Source organism: Candoia aspera, chromosome 2 (assembly GCF_035149785.1).
Source record: "Candoia aspera isolate rCanAsp1 chromosome 2, rCanAsp1.hap2, whole genome shotgun sequence".
Classification (NCBI taxonomy): Eukaryota; Metazoa; Chordata; class Lepidosauria; order Squamata; family Boidae; genus Candoia; species Candoia aspera.
The window spans coordinates 193,725,898-193,750,151 of record NC_086154.1 but is presented as its reverse complement, the minus strand read 5'-3'; the positions used below and the strand labels follow the sequence as shown (position 1 = coordinate 193,750,151).

The 24,254-nt window shown below is 38.3% G+C and overlaps 1 protein-coding gene across 1 annotated transcript in view; it reads right to left on the bottom strand.

Annotated features, from left to right (window-relative positions):
* The window catches only part of LOC134491372 (histone-arginine methyltransferase CARM1-like), a 78,217-nt gene that overhangs the window by 9,558 nt on the left and 44,405 nt on the right, over positions 1-24,254 (bottom strand). The window contains exons 6-7 of the mRNA XM_063295088.1: positions 22,415-22,592; positions 20,441-20,531 (exon numbers count right to left, since the gene is read on the bottom strand). Coding sequence (XP_063151158.1) covers positions 20,441-20,531; positions 22,415-22,592 — 269 coding nt within the window. The remainder of the gene's footprint in view (positions 1-20,440; positions 20,532-22,414; positions 22,593-24,254) is intronic.

Sequence of the window (24,254 nt, the reverse complement as noted above, 5' to 3'; positions counted from 1 at the left end):
AATTAATGGTCACAATTCAGCTACAACATTAAGTTGTGGTACTTATATGTAAGATACTCTCCTTAAACCTTGGACTGATATCCAGAAGCTGGCTTTTACAACCACACCATGCATGGAATCCGGCTATGGATTTCACAGGTGCTTTTTCAGAGGAAAGTGATATTTTTAAAAGCAAAACAGCTAAGTAGAAAGGCAGCAAAACAACTTAGCAATGATACTCTGGCCCTTGAAATGGGTATTAAGCACCAATTTAGGGATGACTGCAAGTAGGCAAGAGAAAGTCCAGACTTGAACCAAATCAGTATGTTCCTATATTAGGACCATTTGTAAGCATTAAGATGAAAAGTAATGGCCAAGAAAAGACTAGCAGGAAGGACTTATCAAGCAAAGGCAACAAGTACCTGGACATAATGGAAACTTTCAGCTTTTTGAACAAAGGCTGTGCTCCACATGGGTCTCAATAAAGAAAACATCAGTGGTGGTGATGGTGGTGGTGGATACTTGGGCTCACATAAAGAATTGTGTTGCAGGATTCTTAATCCTGGTCTAAGGGCAAAAGAAGTAATTGTAGACTTGTGACTGATGCCAATCTGAACTTTGCTATCCATTAGAAGGGTGAAAGAATTTTGCAAATGGGTTATTTTCCATACTAGAACTCCATATTGCATAATTTAATAGCAGCATATTGATTTGTAATTAGATATGTAATACAACATTCTACTATCTCATGATTTTTAATTTAATTAACAAAATAATGTATATGCCTCTTAATTCAATTCATGGACGAGGTACATGATGAACAAGAGCAAGCAAAAGTTTTCATTTGCGGCAGTGCTACGGACTTTCCATTTGGGCACTCTTTTCAGAACAAAAATGGAGATTAAATGGATCTCCAGAACCATGCTTTTGGGGAGTATCTTAGGCAAACATAAAATAGAAAACTACAGAAGTTAGCACAGATCTTCTTTTTGACAACTAGTGCATTTAATAAGCAAGAAATATGTGAACCTCAACAGCTATGCCTTATCCAAAAAATATCCAGCCAGAATCCAAAAAAACCTGGATCCAGGTGGTGTGAGTGGAGAGTGTTAGAGTATGATTATGGCATATTAATTTGAACAGCCTTTTCCCAGATGCTTGTCTGCAAGGGATGATGAGAATAGACCAACACATCTGGAGGATACCAAGTTAGGCAAGGGTGAATTAAAAACTTCTTCAACTGTGTCTCAGCATGTTTATTTAGTCAGTTTGAGGACCTACCTCTTCTCTTTCAAATTCCTACTGTACAACTTCACAGAATTTGGTATCTTTATCTTTATTCTCACATGCCAAACTTTAGTACCGCATAAAGCACTGCTGCAAGTACGGAAGCTTATGCAGAAGTGGTTTCCAGGGTTGGGTACAGCAAACTCCAATATTCAGAAGTTCTACAATCTCATCAAGGCATCATCTGATGCTCAATGATTTTAGGAAGTAACAACAACAACAAAACCATTTAAACTGGAAAATGACTGGTGTCTGTGAGAGAAAGAAGGTACACATTCATTCAAACAAATGCAACCCAAGGAAGGTCTGCCAAAAACACACTTCCCAACACAATGAGAACTACTCCCGTACAAATAATTTTGAACTGCACACCTAGTATTAGTTAAATAGAATATAATTTAAGTGTAGTTCTTCTATAAGAATCCAAGTTTAAGATAAAAAATAAAGATCAACCTATTATTCCAGAATCAGAATAACCTTATTGCTTTCAGAGATACTTTAACAATACATGAAGTAAATCAAACTAAAGTCAGATAACAAAGTAAGCACAACACAGAAGATGTGCAGGCTTTTTCCAACACAAAAATTAAATGTAGATAAAAAAACAAAACAGTTTTTTTCTTGCCTTAGAACTAGTTTGTTTCTTGCCTTAAAAAAAATAGAAAGGCCATAATTTATTTACTGTTACAAGAGAACTGTAAATACTTAGGTGCATGTTTTAGAAGATACAACTTCTAAAGGTATAATTTCTGGTTAAATAATCCAGATTGATTACTATAAATCTGAAATGGTAAATAAAGCAATGAATTAAACTGAGATGTTGTGCAGATTACAAGTATTGCGAGCAAACTATGGTAAAAAAAATTAGCAGAAGTATTGACATACTTCAGTCAATACTAAGGTAAAGGTAAAGGTTTCCCTTGACGTAAAGTCCAGTCGTGTCCGACTCTAGGGGGCGGTGCTCATCTCCGTTTCTAAGCCTTGGAGCCGGCGTTGTCATAGACACTTCCGGGTCATGTGGCCAGCATGACGACTCGGAACGCCGTTACCTTCCCGCCGAAGCGGTACCTATTGATCTACTCACATTTGCATGTTTTCGAACTGCTAGGTGAGCAGGAGCTGGGATTAACAACGGGAGCTCACCCCGCCGCGCGGTTTCGAACCGCCGACCTTCCGATCGACAGCTCAGCGGTTTAACCCGCAGCGCCACCGCGTCCCCCTTCAGTCAATACTACTTTATCTTAAACTTCATAAAATGTATTTTATATAAGCTTCAGTGCGATTACTGAGTTTCGCCTAGTTTATACATTACAGACTTGTTTGCATGCATTTTCAGAACCTGCTTAAATTACTGCAAGTGTTTTGTTCTACTTGTGGTAAAAGGTACCCCCCGCTACACATATGAACTGCATTCACTACCAAACCTATGAGATGCCCAAATACATGTGAACTGCTTAAAGTGCCCTTGTAAGAAAAGTTTACAGAAAGCTGAATTGATCCTGCATGGCAACAGGGAGAAGAATCAGACAGGAACCAGTGGCCCAGTAAACCAAATAGTTTATATTCACTGGCCATATCTCTGAGATAATATGGCTAGCATGCCAACCTAATAGGAAGGGATAAACAATAAGAAGTTCACACAGATCGGCTTATCAAAAACATTCCAGTGTCATGCTGTAATTTACACTGTGTCTGCCATATTCTTTGTCTTCTCTTTGTAATGTAGTAGGCCAGAGGTATATAAGCCGTGGTTCTGCTTTTGCTCGGACTGCTTAGCAAGCTGCCAATGCTTTGCTGGAAGCCCAGTGTACACTGTATCAGTATGCATGCTAATAAATTTAAGTTGTATCTTCAAAGGTCTTTGGTTGTTTTAGGGGAGTCAGGTTTTGGCCACAACGTACTAAATCTGTTCTTCAAAATACTTCAGAATGGCCATATTAGATCTGATAATCTAAATAATTTGTGATGGAAAAATGTCACCAAATTAAAACAGTGGTCAATGTCTGATTTTCTGAACAGGACATTTGAGCATTAATAAATATTTTAAATCCTATATGCTGTTTACAAATTGTATTCTTATGCCAATGCAGTAAGGAGATATAATCCAAGTGATTAAAACACTCCAAAAGAATATTCTGAACCAATTTTGAAGGATCAGATGATAATATTAAAACTAAGCTTTTATACTTCAGCTAAGGATCGTTACCTTGTCATGGTGCTGGAGCTTGAGCACCTCAATGATGCCATGAGCTAAACCGTGAAGGGCCACCCAAGACGGGAAGGTCATGACAGAGAGGTCAGACTAAATGCAATCCCTGGGGAAGGTAATGGCAACCCACCTCAGTATTCTTGCCGTGAAAACTAAATGGATCAGTACAACCAGAGATATGTCGGTATACCATCGGAAGATGAGACCCCCAGGTCGGAAGATGGTCAAAATGCTACTGGGGAGGAACAGAGGATGAGCTCAACTAGCCCCAGACGTGATGACGCAGCTAGCTCAAAGCCGAAAGGATGGCTAGCGGCCGACGGTGCTGGTGGTGAACGGCGAATCCGATGTTCTAAGGATCAACACACCATCGGAACCTGGAATGTAAGATCTATGAGCCAGGGCAAATTGGATGTGGTTATTGGTGAGATGTCAAGATTAAAGATAGACATTCTGGGCGTCAGTGAACTGAAATGGACTGGAATGGGCCACTTCACATCAAATGACCACCAGATCTACTACTGCGGACAAGAGGACCACAGAAGAAATGGAGTAGCCTTCATAATTAATAGTAAAGTGGCTAAAGCAGTGCTTGGATACAACCCAAAAAACGACAGAATGATCTCAATTCGAATTCAGGGCAAGCCATCTAACATCACAGTGATCCAAATATACACCCCAACCACAAATGCTGAAGAAGCTGAAGTAGAGCAGTTCTATGAGGATCTGCAGCACCTACTGGACAACACGCCTAAAAGAGATGTTATTTTCATCACAGGAGACTGGAATGCTAAGGTGGGCAGTCAAATGACACCTCGAATTACAGGTAAGTATGGCCTGGGAGAACAAAACGAAGCAGGACACAGGCTGATAGAATTTTGCCAAGACAATTCACTCTGCATAACAAACACTCTCTTCCAACAACCTAAGAGACGGCTTTATACATGGACTTCACCAGATGGACAACACCGAAATCAGATTGATTACATCCTTTGCAGCCAAAGGTGGCGGACATCTGTACAGTCGGTAAAAACAAGGCCTGGAGCTGACTGTAGTTCAGATCACGAACTTCTTCTTGCACAATTTAGGATCAGACTCAAGAGATTAGGGAAGACCCACAGATCAGCTAGATATGAGCTCACTAATATTCCTACGGAATATGCAGTGGAGGTGAAGAATAGATTTAAGGGACTGGACTTAGTAGATAGGGTCCCGGAAGAACTCTGGACAGAAGTTGGCAGCATTGTTCAGGAGGCGGCAACAAAATACATCCCAAAGAAAGAGAAAACCAAGAAGGCAAAATGGCTGTCTGCTGAGACACTAGAAGTAGCCCAAGAAAGAAGGAAAGCAAAAGGCAACAGTGATAGGGGGAGATATGCCCAATTAAATGCAAAATTCCAGAGGTTAGCCAGAAGAGATAAGGAATTATTTTTAAACAAGCAATGCGCGGAAGTGGAAGAAGACAATAGAATAGGAAGGACAAGAGACCTCTTCCAGAAAATTAGAAACACTGGAGGTAAATTCCAGGCAAAAATGGGTATGATCAAAAACAAAGATGGCAAGGACCTAACAGAAGAAGAAGAGATCAAGAAAAGGTGGCAAGAATATACAGAAAACCTGTATAGGAAGGATAACAATATCGGGGATAGCTTTGACGGTGTGGTCGGTGAGCTAGAGCCAGACATCCTGAAGAGTGAGGTTGAGTGGGCCTTAAGAAGCATTGCTAATAACAAGGCAACAGGAGACGACGGCATCCCAGCTGAACTGTTCAAAATCTTGCAAGATGATGCTGTCAAGGTAATGCATGCTATATGCCAGCAAATTTGGAAAACACAAGAATGGCCATCAGACTGGAAAAAATCAACTTATATCCCCATACCAAAAAAGGGAAACACTAAAGAATGTTCAAACTATCGAACAGTGGCACTCATTTCACATGCCAGTAAGGTAATGCTCAAGATCCTGCAAGGTAGACTTCAGCAGTTCATGGAGCGAGAATTGCCAGATGTACAAGCTGGGTTTAGAAAAGGCAGAGGAACTAGAGACCAAATTGCCAATATCCGCTGGATAATGGAAAAAGCCAGGGAGTTTCAGAAAAACATCTATTTCTGTTTTATTGACTATTCTAAAGCCTTTGACTGTGTGGACCATAACAAATTGTGGCAAGTTCTTAGTGGTATGGGGATACCAAGTCATCTTGTATGCCTCCTGAAGAATCTGTATAACGACCAAGTAGCAACAGTAAGAACAGACCACGGAACAACAGACTGGTTTAAGATTGGGAAAGGAGTACGGCAGGGCTGTATACTCTCACCCTACCTATTCAACTTGTATGCAGAACACATCATGCGACAAGCTGGCCTTGAGGAATCCAAGGCTGGAGTTAAAATCACTGGAAGAAAGATTAACAATCTCAGATATGCAGATGATACCACTTTGATGGCTGAAAGTGAAGAGGAACTGAGGAGCCTTATGATGAAGGTGAAAGAAGAAAGTGCAAAAGCTGGCTTGCAGCTAAACCTCAAAAAAACCAAGATTATGGCAACCAGCTTGATTGATAACTGGCAAATAGAGGGAGAAAATGTAGAAGCAGTGAAAGACTTTGTATTCCTAGGTGCAAAGATTACTGCAGATGCTGACTGCAGTCAGGAAATCAGAAGACGCTTAATCCTTGGAAGAAGAGCAATGACAAATCTTGATAAAATAGTTAAGAGCAGAGACATCACACTGACAACAAAGGCCCGCATAGTTAAAGCAATGGTGTTCCCTGTAGTAACATATGGCTGCGAGAGCTGGACCATAAGGAAGGCTGAGCGAAGGAAGATCGATGCTTTTGAACTGTGGTGTTGGAGGAAAATTCTGAGAGTGCCTTGGACTGCAAGAAGATCAAACCAGTCCATACTCCAGGAAATAAAGCCAGACTGCTCACTTGAGGGAATGATATTAAAGACAAAAGTGAAATACTTTGGCCACATAATGAGAAGACAGGACACCCTGGAGAAGATGCTGATGCTAGGGAGAGTGGAAGGCAAAAGGAAGAGGGGCCGACCAAGGGCAAGGTGGATGGATGATATTCTAGAGGTGATGGACTCGTCCCTGGGGGAACTGGGGGTGTTGACGACCGACAGGAGGCTCTGGCGTGGGCTGGTCCATGAAGTCACGAAGAGTCGGAAGCGACTAAACGAATAAACAACAAAAAGCTTTTATATCTATATATTTCAGCCAGAAGCCTAGAGGTATTTATTTATTTATTTAATTTCTCACATTTCTGTACCACCCATCTCACAATCGACTCTGGGCGGTTTACAATTCAATTAAAATAACAAGAGATTAAAATCATAAAAACAAGTACATCATAAAAATATAAATAGAAAATATAGAAAATATTTAAAATTTATATAAAATATAAATTCCTCAGGGCCACATGATCATCCTTATAGATAAAGTTAAAATTTGGCGGCCGACGGTGCGGGTGGTGAACGGCGAATCCAGTTATTGGTGAGATGTCAAGATTAAAGATAGATGTTTTGGGTGTCAGTGAACTAAAATGGACTGGAATGGGCCACTTCACATCAGATGATCACCAGATCTACTACTGTGGACAAGAGGACCACAGAAGAAATGGAGTAGCCTTCATAATTAATAGTAAAGTGGCTAAAGCAGTGCTTGGATACAATCCAAAAAACGATAGAATGATCTCAATTCGAATTCAGGGCAAGCCATCTAACATCACAATGATCTAAATATACGCCCCAACCACAGATGCTGAAGAAGCTGAAGTAGATCAGTTCTATGAGGATCTGCAGCACCTACTGGACAACACACCTAAAAGAGACGTTATTTTCATCACAGGAGACTGGAATGCTAAGGTGGGCAGTCAAATGACACCTGGAATTACAGGTAAGCATGGCCTGGGAGAACAAAACGAAGCAGGACATAGGCTGATAGAATATTGCCAAGACAACTCACTCTGCATAACAAACACTCTCTTCCAACAACCTAAGAGACAGCTTTATACATGGACTTCACCAGATGGACAACACCGAAATCAGATTGACTACACCCTTTGCAGCCAAAGGTGGTGGACATCTATACAGTCGGTAAAAACAAGACCTGGAGCTGACTGTAGTTCAGATCACGAACTACTTCTTGCACAATTTAGGATCAGACTAAAGAGATTAGTGAAGACCCACAGATCGGTTAGATATGAGCTCACTAATATTCCTAATGAATATGCAGTGGAGGTGAAGAACAGATTTAAGGGACTTGATCTAGTAGATAGGGTTCCAGGAGAACTATGGACAGAAGTTTACAACATTATTCAGGAGGCAGCAACAAAATACATCCCAAAGAAAAAGAAAACCAAGAAGGCAAAATGGCTGTCTGCTGAGATACTAGAAGTGGCCCAAGAAAGAAGGAAAGCAAAAGGCAACAGTGATAGGGGGAGATATGCCCAATTAAATGCAAAATTCCAGAGGTTAGCCAGAAGAGATAAGGAATTATTTTTAAACAAGCAATGCGCAGAAGTGGAAGAAGACAATAGAATAGGATGGACAAGAGACCTCTTCCAGAAAATTAGAAACATTGGAGGTAAATTCCAGGCCAAAATGGGTATGATCAAAAACAAAGATGGCAAGGACCTAACAGAAGAAGAAGAGATCAAGAAAAGATGGCAAGAATATACAGAATAGTATAGAAAGGATAATAATATTGGGGATAGCTTTGATGGTGTGGTCAGCGAGTAAGAGCCAGACATCCTGAAGAGTGAGGTTGAATGGGCCTTAAGAAGCATTGCTAATAACAAGGCAGCAGGAGAAGATGGTATCCCAGCTGAACTGTTCAAAATCTTGCAAGATGATGCTGTCAAGGTGATGCATGCCATATGCCAGCAAATTTGGAAAACACAAGAATGGCCATCAGATTGGAAAAAATCAACTTATATCCCCATATCAAAAAGGGAAACACTAAAGAATATTCAAACTATCGAACAGTGGCACTTATTTCACATGCCAGTAAGGTAATGCTCAAGATCCTGCAAGGTAGACTCAAGCAATTCATGGAGTGAGAATTGCCAGATGTACAAGCTGGTTTCAGAAAAGGCAGAGGAACTAGGGACCAAATTGCCAATATCCGCTGGATAATGGAAAAAGTCAGGGAGTTTCAGAAAAACATCTATTTCTGTTTTATTGACTATTCTAAAGCCTTTGACTGTGTGGACCATAACAAATTCTGGCAAGTTCTTGGTGGTATGGGGATACCAAGTTAACTTGTCTGCATCCTGAGGGATCTGTATAACAACCAAGAAGCAACGGTAAGAACAGACCATGGAACAATGGACTGGTTTAAGATTGGGAAAGGAGTACGGCAGGGTTGTATACTCTCACCCTACCTATTCAACTTGTACGCAGAATACATCATGCAACGTGCTGGGCTTGAGGAATCCAAGGCTGGAGTTAAAATCGCTGGAAGAAACATTAACAATCTCGTATATGCAGATGATACCACTTTGAGGGCTGAAAGCGAGGAGGAACTGAGGAGCCTTATGACAAAGGTGGAAGAAGAAAGTGCAAAAGCCTGCTTGCAGTTAAACCTCAAAAAAACCAAGATTATGGCAACCAGCTTGGTTGATAACTGGCAAATAGAGGGAGAAAACATAGAGGCAGTGACGATTTTGTATTTCTAGGAGCAAAGCTTACTGCAGACGCTGACTGCAGCCAGGATATCAAAGAGGTTTAATTCTTGAGAGGAGAGCAATGACAAATCTTGATAAAATAGTTAAGAGCAGAGACATCACACTGACAACAAAGGTCCACATAGTTAAAGCAATAGTTAAAGTATTCTCCATAGTAACATATGGCTGCAAGAGCTGGACTGTAGGGAAGGCTGAGCGAAGGAAGATAGATGCCTTTGAACTGTGGTATTGGAAGAAAATTCTGAGAGTGCCTTGGACTGCAAGAAGATCAAACCAGTCCATACTCCAGGAAATAAAGCCAGACTGCTCACTTGAGGGGATGATATTAAAGGCAAAACTGAAATACTTTGGCCACATAATGAGAAGACAGGATACCCTGGAGAAGATGCTGATGCTAGGGAGACTGGAAGGCAAAAGGAAGAGGGGCCGACCAAGAGCAAGATGCATGGATGATATTCTAGAAGTGACGGACTTGACCTTGGGGGAGCTGGGGTGGCATTGACTGACAGGAAGCTCTGGCGTGGGCTGGTCCATTAAGTCACAAAGAGTCGGAAGCGACTGAGCGAATGAACAACAACAAAGTTAAAATCTTCAAATTGAACTTAACTTCTGGTGATTTCATGGATGCGTCAGTGCCATTTTCTCGGCAAAAGTATGGAACAATTTGACATTAACTTCTTCCAGAATATTTTCTGAAATTCCCAGTCCAACCTAAAGCTCTGGATTTCCCACATGATCTCACATCCAAGTATTAACCAGAGACAACCCTCTTTAGCTTTCTAGATTAGCCAAAACCTTTGTAAAATAAATGTATCATTGTATGTACAATACAATTTGGGTGAGGCTGAAACTAAAGAATTACTACCACTGCAAAAAATATAGTGGAAGGTATATCAGCTCCCTACACATCCTCAGAAATTCCAAGAGATCTTCCGGATGATCAGCCTTTCAGTCTCCCAATCCTTCCCAATCAGTTTAAAGTGCACCCAAGATTGATTCAGGCTGTTTGCAGATCTATTTAGGCATAATGACACTATGAGTATGGTCACGTCCTTATATTTGCAAGTATAGAAATCAGAGAACTGTCAGCCAATTAGTTCTTCACATTTCTAATAACTGAGCATAGTGAGAACAGACTGGCCCTTGAAACACAAGGCAATACTGTAATACACTGAAATTTCTGAAGCTGCATTTGCTGAAATGGCATTTCTCCCTTCAAAGTTAAAAAGGCTGTGGCATATAGACATACTGTGATTGCAATCCCCCAATGGTGATGTTGTACAGCTGGCTAGGGGTGGGATTGTGGCCATGTCTGCCCTACTTCTGGGATGCACAACCATCTGGAAGACCACCAAGATGGTAAAAGGGAAGTGCCTATATACTTTCCCCGAATACGTATCTCCATTCTATAACCCTGTTCTTAACTTTTTTTCCCATTTTGTCACCAAGCCTGTGTATCTCAAGCTGTGAAATAGTCTGTAAAGGGAGTTCTGTTTGGCAAACTCATTATTCTTTCAGCTTCAGACAATTACATTTTTATTTTCCTGCAAAGACTGTAACCATGGGACTGTTATCTATTTTATTATTTTGCAACTTTTAGTTTAGATTTTTATATTTACGTTCAATTATTCAATTATATTTGTAAAAGAGCCTACATCAGAAGGCTACATCTTGCAAGTGCAATGTAATGAATGGGCAAGCATGTGTGTCTGTGTGTACCTACATAAGCAAATTAGACTGTATACACTATCTGTATACATCTATGACAAATATAAAATTATGTTTGCAAATGAAAGTGCATAATTATCATAAGTATATTTGTGCATGCAGTAGGAGAAAGAAAACTTAAAGGTAAGTGCAAAGAGAAGAGGCTATAAATAATTTTCTCTACACATCATGATTATCATGGGGTCCTTAATTACATCTTTTTAATGAGCTGTTAAGTGACTCCTAAAGTAAACAAGAGCCTAACAAAATCTATCTTAAAATGCACTGCAGACATCTGTCTGTGTACTAATAAAAAGAACACTGAATAATTAAGGAGAATTTAGAAAGTCTTGTTGAGATTCCCAGTTCAGAATAAATTATCTTGCAGGTGTTTCAGTACTTCTGTTTATATATTACGTGTAAGTGTATATGGTTGGCTTTGTATACAGCCAGTTATTTCCATTGTAACAGTAAGAAATAGGCAGAACAGAAAAAGAATCTTGTAATCATTTTGTTGTATTATAAAAGGACTATATCATTTTAAAACTTAGGCAGCATCCATGATGCTAGACTAGTCATGTAACAATAATATACAACAAATGGAAACTTGTGATAATTCATAGTAGTGGTAGTGGGGAGGAGAATGGGTAAAAGGTTACATTCTGTTTGCTTTTCAATGCAAGAAAGCAAGAGACACACAAAAAAGTCTGCATTCCAAAGTATGTCCACACAAATGCATTGATACAGCCTATCTTTACCATCTAGTATATGGTCCTAAGTATACCATGTTCACCTGACCCATATGGTAATTGCATATACTGCCTGGGGAGTTCTTATATTACAGAACCGTTTTCATGAAATACAGAGGGTCATCTTGACCATAAGCATAATATTCTACTTTTCTTGTTTTTGAAAACTAGCTTTGAAAAGTGTTTCATAAGAAGGAGCCCATGTTGTCAGGGCAGAGTGTCTCAGATTTAATCTCTAGCACCGCAGGCAGAGCCACTCAAGATCAATGACCTGAGTAAGTATAAGTCACCTTCCTATGTCCCTTTGATACCAGTGGGAGCCCATTGGTCTGAAAAATGCAGGTACAAATTGTCATACATCCATGAAGCTCTCTGGATAATTTTGGGCTAGTTATTATAACTAAGTACAACTTAGCACATGAGGTTTTTTAAAGATAAAATTGGATGAAAGGAATGGACATTCCTTTGAACATTGGGAACATTAGGATATAAATGTAATGTAACATAACATAATATAAATTATTTCATCTTAGAACATTATTTAAATCTAAAACTAATAAATTACAAACATTAAAATGTAGATCTAAAGTCTCTTAACCTATATGACTTAATACTCTGGAGTTCTTGGTGAAGAGGAGCTCCAAGAGGAGCCAGCAGCACGGGAAAAGTCCAAGGTGCTGATTGGCCAGGGGTCAGGGGAGGATTCGAATCCTCCAATCAGTGCGCGCCAATGACGGGCAGAAAAGCATGCAGAGGAGAAGGCAGCCTGATTGGCTGCACAAGGCTCCAGGCGTGTGAAGGATCAGGGTAAAAGGCAGACGTGCGAAGAGCGAGCTGCTGGAGACAACCTGTCATGAGTAAGGATGGCGAGCAGGGGGCTTCCATCCAGACTGTTAAGCGCATGCGTAGCACTGAGGAATTCAAAGAGACACAGATCGGGACCGCCTTAACCTTTGGGGTTTATATGTCTGAGTTTTCCCCACGCTTCTTCAGTTTGTTAGGATTCCTGTTGTGTACAAGCAATAAAACATTAGAGACCAGTTCCTTGTCTCAGCGTGGTTCCTGGCTGTTAGGACACAACCGATCCTCCAAGCCGCCAGCATCCACGGAAGAGTCCCTACCTGCATCGGAGACAGTGTCTGTTGCCAAAGAGGAATCAGCACCTTTGCTCTGCTCTGAAGAGGACTCGAATCCTGCTTCTGCTGCCATCGAGGATCCATTGCTTGCTGAGCCCAGCAGTCTGTCTTACTTTCAGCCTTAAAACTCCACGATCTTCCAAGCAGCTTCTTCATGCCTTGAAACTCCAGAGCCAGCATGTGTCCTCGGTTCCGTCCAACCATGCTTTGTGTGCTCAGCCGTGTGCAGGTACTTTACACCTATCTCGTTCAGGATCTGTGTTTCAGTCCAGTCCGGGGCTTCCAGCCAAGCCTAGTCTTGTTCCAAGTTCCCAGCCTTGCTCCAAGTCTCCAGTCCAGAGAATCCAGCCTAGTCCGGGGCTTCCAGGTGAGTCCAGTCTTGTTCCGAGTTTCCAGCCTTGCTCCAAGTCTCCAGTTCAGAGAATCCAGCCTAGTCCAGGGCTCTCAACCAAGTCTAGCCTTGCTCCGAGTTCCAGTCTTGCTTCAAGTCTTCAACCCAGTCCAGAGTTTCTAGTCAAGTCCAACCTTGTTCCCAGTTCCTAGTACAGCTTTGAGGTTCCAGTTGCTGCTTCCAGTCCAACACAAGTCTCCAGCTATCTAGTGATCCAGCACCAGAGCAGCTCCAGTATTGTTCCAATTCGAGACCTGTTGCCTTCAGCTTCATCAGCACATCGCATTCCAGTCTCATTCAGCCTCCAGGTCCAGTCAGAAGTCCTGTTCCGCTGCCCTGTTGTGGCCCAGTTGGGCTCATTGAACTCAAGTCTTCATATATCAAGGACTTATTTATTGTAAATAGTTATTTAACAAAGAGTATTTTTGATATTACTCTGCCTGGTTGCATAGTCTAAACAGAACACTAGGTAACATCATTAGTGAGAGTGAGTGTGGGTTGCTCCCTGTTTATATACAGTAGTTTGCTCAATCCAAAAAATGCTAGAGAGTTCCTGGAAGCTTGGCATTCAGACAAATCAGCCATCAGCAGACACACAGAGATAAACCGTATTTATATTCAGTTCAAAGGGACAATAAAAAAAAACCTAGGAAGGAAACCAACAAAAAAACAGAACACATCCTCTCCAGCAGCCAACGACCAGATAAGCAGGGGTTAATACCAGGCGAACAATCAAGCGGAAAACAATACCTTAATCAAAGAACTACCAAGGAGAAAAGAACACCCCCACACTCCCTGGCACTGATGAGGTTACCAAGTTGGGTAATGAAAATAACCAAGCTCAGAGAGCACCAAGGACTCCATGGTTCAACCCTTAGCTACATATCTCTTCTATTGGACTTAATACTTTAAAAAATGGTTAACAAAACAGAATAAAAACTTTAACACTCCTAGTCAAACCCCTAGAACGGATAGGCATGACATAATTTGGCATGTCAGGCAAATCCCATGATTCCTTTTCCCTTTAGCCTGGCTGCCTTAACTGCAAACAAAGCAACCTGCTGTGTTACAAACAGGTACCTTGTAGGAGGAAATTCAAATTGCTTTCAGCATTCCAAATCCTCAAATCATCAAGGCCTGAAAATAAATAACAATCTCTATATTTAGCATACAACTGGCATCCCAATATGTAATGTGCCAGATCTTCTATTGCACCTGGATGCCTTGGAATCTGCCTTGATACATCATTGTATCCATTTCCTCAAATTGGAGACAGCTTAGACTACACAATAATCCCTTTTCACTGGAAAAGCCAATTACTTTTCTTCTTGAAACTGGGATTTAATTCCTGCTAGCCATTTCAAACATAATATAAAGATCTTGTTTGCTCTAATTACATATTTTTCATCCATAGGCAGAGTTTAGAAGCAAAGCTTCACGTCAGTTTGAAAGTAGGTGTTTTATTTGTACAATACCTTATTTTCTCCCTTGTTCATCCTTATATTCATATACATAATTCCACTGATGTGCATCCACACCTTCTCTTCATACCTTTTACATTCTATGCTTTAATTTGATTCCTCATTTATCTCTCTATACATAGTCCTAAAAATTATAAAAGGTTTTATTTGCCAGATGAATATCATACTTTCTCACTTCTGCATTTTTCTGACCTTAAGTTAGTTTTGGCCTGTTTCTATCAATCTGTGAATTTGTCACACCAAATCTTACAAACATTTTCATTCAAATTTCCTTTCTTTTCCTAGAACATGTGCAGTTGCATACAATTTTTCTCTATGCAATGGTTATTTTGCAAATTATCTTCCAAATTTTCCCTTAATGTACACACATTTTGTGAACTGCAAACTATCACAACATTCTGAAATGTGCAAAAATATATGAAATGTACGAACTTCTCAGTTATTCTCAATAAAGTTCACTTCTGAATAAAATAAACGTGTGTAGGTTACAGGAGCTACAAATACCCATTTACAAATGTTTATTACTTTCCATAAATGCAGAAATATGTAGATTATTGTGTCCAGTATAAAGAAGGTTATTTGCAAAAGCAACTTATATAATGGCTAAAGCTCCTCCCAGCTTCTTATAAAATCTTTGAAATATACTCCCTGTTGAACTGAGGGACTTAGCTGCTTCATCTGCTTATGAAAAGGCCCTAAAACAAATACTCCTTTTTAAACAAGCTTGTTGATTTTAATTGTTGTTTTTTAATTCTTTTATTTTTATTGCAAATTGCCAAGAATCGGTGTTATAGTAAGTTTAAATCAATAAATGAGCCATGTGTTTTCTACCAATAAAGCTTCAAATGACCTAAGTAGGTACAATCCAGCCCAGCTAAAGTGCATTTAATCAGTAAAAGCATCAGATAAACTTCTGTGCTTCCTCTCAGACTAGATAGGCTTACTGTGCATGAACTACCTTGGCGCAATAATCCTTGAGTTGTTAGTAGGACATTATGTCATATAATAACATGCACGTACACCTACAACTGCTCACCTAGCAGTTCGAAAACATGCCAATGTGAGTAGATCAATAGGTACCGCTTCGGCGGGAAGGTAACGGCGTTCCGAGTCGTCATGCTGGCCACATGACCCGGAAGTGTCTATGACAACGCCGGCTCCAAGGCTTAGAAACGGAGATGAGCACCGCCCCCTAGAGTCGGACACGACTGGACTTTACGTCAAGGGAAACCTTTACCTTTACCTTTTACACCTACAACATAATCCCAAATTGGGCACCAAGGAGCCTGTCTGACTACTAGGGCAAATGAGGAATGATAGATGAGAGGAAGAGTCTCTATAGGTTATCCCTCACATCTATTTCTCACCTGGCCTATGGTTAAATAAGTCTCTGTGTTTAAGAAACAAACTTCCTGTTTGTCTTGTACCTCTTTCTGTTCAAGATGTACTTAGCTAGAAGTGAGGCTTTTCCACCCCTATGTATTTCTTGATAAATTGAGTTTTTACTTCAAATATAATGAACGTCTGTTAGCAGTTATTTATTTATTTGTTCATTCATTCATTCAATTAAATTTTGGTGTCACCCAACTCCAGAGCGACTCATCGATTCATTCTTTTATTCACTGGTAGCTGGCTAACCCATGCTCTGCATCCAAGAACTATAGATTTTTCTTTTAATAGGATGTTCTGTATTCAATTACTCAATATTCTTTCAGCCCTCTGTTTATTTTCAGATACTCTAACAAGGGGCCCTAATGAATTCAAATCTCAAATATCCTTGCTATTTCAGGAAATAAAGGGTTTAAAAAGAAGAAAAACAGGCTATAAAAGGGGCAAGTGACAATGCTTGGAAACTGACTAGTAAGTTCAATCAAGCTTAAATACATAAAGTGTAAGAGTTGAGTCTGTTATGCCTTGCATTTGTTTTTGCCAGTCTCCAAGATTAGCATAGTGGCCATGTTTTCATCCCACAAATATACTTCATTTACATATCTATGAATGGTGGTTCCCAATATTCTATGCCATTTGCCCAGCAGAAGATATAATGAGCTTGAAAATAAAAGGACATCTGCTGCACGGACCTATCCAGATGGATCAACTTTTTGCCTTATCAAACAAGAATGCAAAATCAGAATGCAAGACCAGGTATCAGTTTGAACAAACAAAGTACACTAGAAATGACTGAGTGGCTTAAGACAAGGAAATGTTCAGAGTTATAAAAACAGTATTGAGTTCTAAATTCTTTCCCATTGTACCTGACTAGTGATTACATCAAAATATTTATAAATATTAAAATTGCTTCTGGTTAGTATCTTTATATCAAATATTTTCCCTTAAAACTGTACTCTTGAGTATGTGAGTTTGCCTCAATTTTTCATTTTTCACCTTTTTTCCTTTTCTAACAACATGGGCATTTATTTTAGGAATAATGATAAATAGTGGTGATATCAATATAAATATGTTTAGAGTTTGGTGGTGATTTTCAACTATTTCTTAATGATACAATGAGTCTAGTTTTATATATTTATTTAATCAGTGAAATAATTTTAAATTTTATGACAATTGTAAATTGTATTGATATTTTTGTATTGATACTTTATTTTTCATCCACTATGTACTTTTTCACTTCCTTCTTTTTTCTTTTATGTAGTTATTTATTTTATTCCTTAAGTGTTTTAAAATAAATTTAGGAAGGGAGGAAGGGAGGAAGGGAGGGAGGGAGGGAGGAAGGGAGGTTCACAGATGCAGGATTCCAAAATTATGAAAATAAGCATTGCATAAAATCTCTGCAGAATTCTGATCAAATGAAGTTGTAAGAAGACAAAACAACTGAATCCTTCATATACATTCTGAAAATGCATCACTGAAACAAAACAAACCTTAAAATCACTTTTTAAAGGTATAAGCCATGTTAGCAAAAGGTATGCAGATCATGTTTGTCCCATCCTTTCTTATAGCACCTGCCCACTGCAATCAGAAAAGCAAGAAACAAAAAAGTAGGCAACTGGGAAACACCATTTTGTACACATATGCCCAAATTTACTTATAATTCCCTTAATGCAAGCATTTTGAATGCTATTAATATGGCTGTGTACATATTTACCATATGTGTACAGTATATCCATACCCACTCTTGTCCATTGGAGAAGACCAATTTAATAAGCCTAAAATCTTTACATGGTAGTGGATTTGGAACTACTTCCACATCACTGTTCTGGTTCCCTGTTCCTTCAAAAGCACTTTGAAGCTGATCCACAGGTATCTTCAATGCTCCTAATCTCAGAAAGCTGCAAACACCATCAGTTGATCAGTATTCCTGCAGCTGACCCACCAGAGGATGTGAAAAACTGAATTTAAATAAGGACAGGCATAACCCATTGTGCACAAAACAGCTGGTCTGAGATAATCCACAGCCAAACCAAAATATATGCTTTGGTCCATGCAAGGAACAAAATGGGAGAGAAGTTGCTAGAACGGAATGGAAGAGAAAATAGACATAAACAATCTAGCAGCCAAGTCCGTGACCAGCCCACCCAATAAACAGCAACTCATCCAGGTGGACAGAAATCTTTGAAGAAGCATTTCAAATAAAAAACACTCCACCTTAATTAGCTCATTATAACTGAGGGTGGGGAATTCCTCTGACAGTTTCAAGATTCTCTATTTAGCCCAAAGGGTCAGACATGACTCCGTGCTTGCACAGGGGACCTTTCACACACCACAGTATTAAAGATACTCTACTGAAATATGAAGGAATCTGGTAGCACCTTTTCTAACTAACAAATTTTATTTAAAGGCATAAGCTTTTATGAATTACAGCTCAATTCATCAAATGCATGGAGTGGTTAAACCAATGTTTTTCAAACTTGACAACTTTAAGATGCGTGGACTTCAACTCCCAGCATGCTGGCTGGGGAATTTTGGGAGTTGAAATCTACACATCTTAAAGTTGCCAAGTTTGAAAAACACTGGGTTAAACTGATACAGGATTTAAATTAGGGTAAATGGGGGGGGAGGGGGAGGGGAAGGCAGGATGGTTATGCTGATGCAATAATGTAATATATGAAAAGATCACAAATTACCTAATCCATTAACAATTGTAATGTGTTAAAAGCCATTGTGTCTTACTAAAATCTGTGTGGTTCTGGCTATTTATTTATTTAAACACTTTATATAGTTTCTCATCTTACAACCTCTTTGATTTTGCTCAAAGCAGAGAAAAACTCAGAACTACAGTAGTCCAGGTTTCAGTTCTGCCAAGCAGTGGCTGATCTGAAATGGTTTAGGAAACCTCTGGAATACAACAGTTTATTCCAGGTTCAAAACAGAACATTTTCCACATTCCATACATGTCGTTACATTCAAGCAGTGCCCTCCCTCATTCATGCTTTTATTTTATGTTATGTGCTTTTATTGGTGATTTCTCAAAATTGGAGTGATAGCTACCAAGAGGAGCTGCATCACCTTCAAGGAACTACTGTACTGTATCCTTTTGCTGCATTTTAAAGAGCTCAGGGGTGGGGGGAGCAACTCAGAAAGATGCTAGGGTAGTTGTTCCTCTACAGGGGATGGGAGAGAACAGATGGTTTCAAAACAGAAGGTCAGTGATGCAAGAGTTCATGTCAGAGTGAAAACTGGTCTAAAATGCAAAGTAGGTATGTATACATTAATATGTCATCCAAACAAATTCCTTTATTTATTATGATGTCTCCAAAGGGAATCAAACTGAATTATTCTAGCTAAAACATAGAACTATATGACACAAGCAGTATAGAACTCCAGCTAAAGTATTCCTCGCTTTGTAATAGATGAGAACATGTTCAATATGATGAAACCTTATTACTACACATTGAATTAAACTTAAATGTTTAAGTGTTATGATGTCAGAAGGGAAGCAATTACAGGACACAGGTGCTACCTCTCTCCTAATGTCTCATTCCACTCTTAGATTTTGCTATGTTCATTACCCTTTGATATCACCACTGACCTATCTTGAGGAAAATTCTTCATCAAGGAGCAGAGCAGATTCTTGGAAAAGGCAGTGATGGGGCAACATCCATTCAGTCCTTAACATGACCCTAGCTAAAACCCTAAAATGAGAACATTCAATCTTCAAACCTAACTTCAGTGTTAGAGTTCATTTCTAAAGCATGTGACTGGATTATAAATTATCTTACTTCTTACTGAATTATGGCTGCCACAATATTACTACTTCAGTAGCATTACTACCCTGGCCCATTCTGATTTTTCCTCACACTTTTTGTTTTTGCTTGTTTGATTTTTGTACTGAGGCTCAACCAGTACTGCATTAACCTTGCATTACTGCTGCCACTGAAACACAAAGCATAAACTCTTTCCTTATTATCTTCCAGTGCTTTGCTTTGAGCAGGTATACACCATACTACGTTATCACTACCATTTTGTTTGCAAGTGATACTCTTATAATATAGAATAATTTCTTTCCTCGGTAAGAACTGTTTGCCTGTAATTAAGAAGGCATCAAATGGAGAGTGGCAATGTGACCCAAGCTTCAAATTACCAAGTCATTGCATGGTAACTGTAATTGCTGCACAAATAATATGACTGCAATGTCTGGCAGCCTATAAAACCAGTGTGTAGGCCTTAAGAATTAGCCCTAACTGGTATAGTTGTAGACCAATAAAATAAGTATTTTGCAGTTACTTTAGACATCTATAATTCACTACTGCATTACAATTCCAAGAAGCTGTTTCATTTGGAAATTCCTGCTAAATTGCCAAGCAAAATATTTTTTCTTTTTTTTTCATGAAAAAAGTGAAATAATTATTACCAAAAATTGGCCCTGGAGTAGTGTTCCATGTAGAGCTGTTCATCAGAAAAAGGAGCCAAATGAATGTCACTAAATGTTGGAAACATCATTCCTGGTGAACAAAAGATAATATACAGTAGCAAAGTTCAAATCTTCTGTGTAGTCCTTAAAAAATTAGTGGAAATATCCGAGAGGCATTATTTACTATCCACCCCATACATATTTTTTTTTAATAAATGAACAATAGATATTAATTTTTGCTTTAATTTTTGATCACATTTTAGTAAATCCATTGACAGCAAGAGAGCACTTAAGATGGTAATGCCAACTTACTGCCACAAACTGATAAAGCATTAATATTTTTAACACATTAGCAAGTAGATATTCAAATATATTCCTTAAATTAAAAGCAAGAAAGTTTCCAATTCATCCACCACTACTGGAAAAATGGGATATTTTTTAAGCTGAAGACTCAGCATATAACTTATAGTAAATAATTATTACTAATCATCAACTTTTTCAGAGATTCATTGAAGATAATCTTAGACACTGTCAGTATTAAAAACTAGTATATTAAGGAATATCAAATGACCACAAAGCATTTTACAAACCATATGACCATTTCAATGCAATGTAACACAGAATTATGACCACATTACAGACTTATACTGCCAGTTAGTCACACTTCACTTAAATAAAAGCTTAACTCAGCATTTGGGAAGGACCATATGAAAGCATTTTAATAGGTGAATTGCTTAATAGCTTAAAAATATAGAGAAGAATTAGCACATGAAGGGGAGACAAGACATTTACAAGAAAACATACATCTTTTAAATCAATAACTGTTAGCTAGGAAGACAATTGATTCCTTTTTGTAGTTTGATGGACAAAGTATTGTTAATGCTGCTTTCAAAAAGGTTTTGATTGTACACTGAAATCCTAAAGCTCTTTTGTCCCAAGCAAATCACTGAACTCAGTTTTATTCAGAGTAAGTTGTGTCAATTTAGCAATATTACAATCTACAGGCAACTCTCAGGATTAAATAATATAGAAGAAATATATCCTTATTGCCCCTTTTTACTCTACAGATGAGGAAAAAAATAACATTAGCACAATGCCATTGAAATAGGATTTAAATTTTAGGAACAAGAACAACAAAAAGGACACATTTAAAAGAGCAAATTACACAAAACCAGAAGATCTGATTCACTTTAAAATGTAGTTAAAAGTTGTGTTTCCTGAGTTAGAAGAAGGGTTGGCAAAAAGCAGAAAACCACCTTGTCAGAGCTTGACTTTTCATGCTGCACCCAACTCTTCTGTTTATCATGTATAATTGCACTAAATAAATAAATAAGCATAAGAAACCCACATATTCTCTAAACTGGTGCTTTATAGAGAAAGCTTGCCTATGTTATACAAGTTTTAAATAGGATTTAAAATTATTTTTTCCTCTACCTCCAGTTGATCCATATTTTAATGCTACCAGAGCAGAAAGAGACTGGGAGATCCCATTATTACTTGGTTGATTTGTGTTAAGATATTTATCTTGTCTGGAAACCAAGATATCTTGGTATCTGGACTGAAACTGGGGACAGGGCTGCTGGGCAAGATAGAATCATATCATCTATTTACTGCATCAAGATAACTATGGGTGATCAGACAGGGGGTAAAAGGCAATTAATACGTAATACTGTATGCCAAAAGGAAACTAGCAGTCTCTCTTACAGCAGTGTCTCTTATTAGTGGCTATATCCCATAAACTGTGAATTATTTATTTATTCATTTATTTCTCAAATTTCTAACACCACCCATCTCCCAAAAAGGGGGACTCTGGGTGGTTTACATTAAATCCACAATTAAAACCATAAATATCTAAATTACAATATAAACAGCCAATAAATACTAATAAATGTAGAATAAGAAGAATTATGCTTCTGTCTGTGAGATCTGTTTGTGAGATGCAGATCCTCAGTATCTGCAAACATAAAGACTCACCATTTGACTTCAGCCATTTCTTGGAGTGAAGGTAACTTTCCAGCATCCTTTCATTGAACAGCATGTAACCCATTGGTTCAGAAACTATAACATCTACACTTTCAGGTAGGGTGATTTCCTCAATTTTTCCTGAGAGAACACTGATCTTATCAGCAAGATTGTTACTCTGGACTAAAATCTGTAAAGTAATAAGATTGTAAATATATACTGTTTGTGTGTGTGTGTATATATATATATATATTAGCTTTGTTGATTCCTAAATAATTTAATGAGACTTCAAGTCAGTGGATTAATAGAACTCTGGCAGAGCTGCCTCCAGCTGTCTTCACTTAGCTTTTTTATGGAATTAAGTTTCCAAAAAGTGACATAAATAATATATTGTGTTCTTGCATTCTGTACTGTACACTCAGCTTGTTAAATACGTCTGAATCAAAGCTAAATTAATTAAGATATTTATTTATTGATCCAATTTATGTAGCCACTCATCTCACTGACATGACTCTGGGTGGCATACAATAAAACAAACAATTAAAACAAATATTAAATAACCATTCAAACATTTAACATAAAATATAAATAAGATCACAGGAGAAGGCACCAAAATCTCACATACAATACAGCATAACTATCTTGGGGGCTTCCCTGTGAATAAATTTTAGCTATATGAAATAAATAATCACTGCAGCTTGATTTTTATGTATTGGAATTTAAATAGAGAAAGCACTTCCTTTTGCAAGATAGCAAAGTGTGAATAAGCCCTAAATACACTGATTATGTATATTTTTCAGCATTATTTTCCACTTTTCAGGCCAGAGATACTGCTACATCATTTAGAACTAAATTTCTTTGCTTAAATTGAATTCTAACCACATTTCCCATTTTATAAAATAAGTGAAGAAATAACATTTAAATGAACTGTTTAAAAGCATGCATGTTCATGAAAGTCATTAAAGAAAAGATTAAAGGTTCTTTGCATTTAGACACACACACACACATGCACATATCTAAATTTAAATATAAACTAATCATAAGCTAGTCTCTTTTACTGGTTAAAAAATTATCTAAAAATAACTTCATGGTTAAAGTGAGCTACAGTTGAACAGAAGAGTAGAAAACAGAACACTATATTAGTTCCAGGATTTTATAAATTATGATCGATTTTTTTCTATAATGGGCCAAGTTATTAAACAGGTAAAAGGGTCTGCTTTTACTTAAGAAAATGAAAGTAAACTGCCTAATACCAAGAATACAAATTCTTACAATTTTTAACACTCCAGCTATTCTACAAAGTCATAAACTTTATACTGACACATATTCATAGTTCTATGATAGTCTTAAATGAATAAACAACAAAATGATAGTCTTAATCTTTTGGTGAATTCATGATGCCAAAAACTCTGAATTGACTCAATTTTGTCCCGCAATTCTTTTCACATTAATTTTGTAAGACAGAAATATCTGAGGTCAAACTGAATTATCAGTTAACAGAGTTATTAGAAAGCTTGGCAATCAATCTTCAGTGCTGATTTTTTGAGAGAAGCATCAGACTTCAAAGGCAAAGCAGTCTATCCCCAGAGCCTTCAGAAGAAGACAGCTGATGAAAACAACATCTGTTGCAGTCCTATTTGAGCTCGTGTCTAACCATTAAAAAATGACATGATCCCAAACCAACGGTTTTCAAAGCTGACTGCTCTTTTGGAATGTCTGATAAAGATTCCTCCAGTGTAAGTATGACATATGTCACCTCTACATCATGTTACTGTCATACTAGACTGCAGAAATGGTCTATGATCTGTAATGCAGAGAAGTCAGAATTGTTAGCAAAGGCTTAAAACATAAT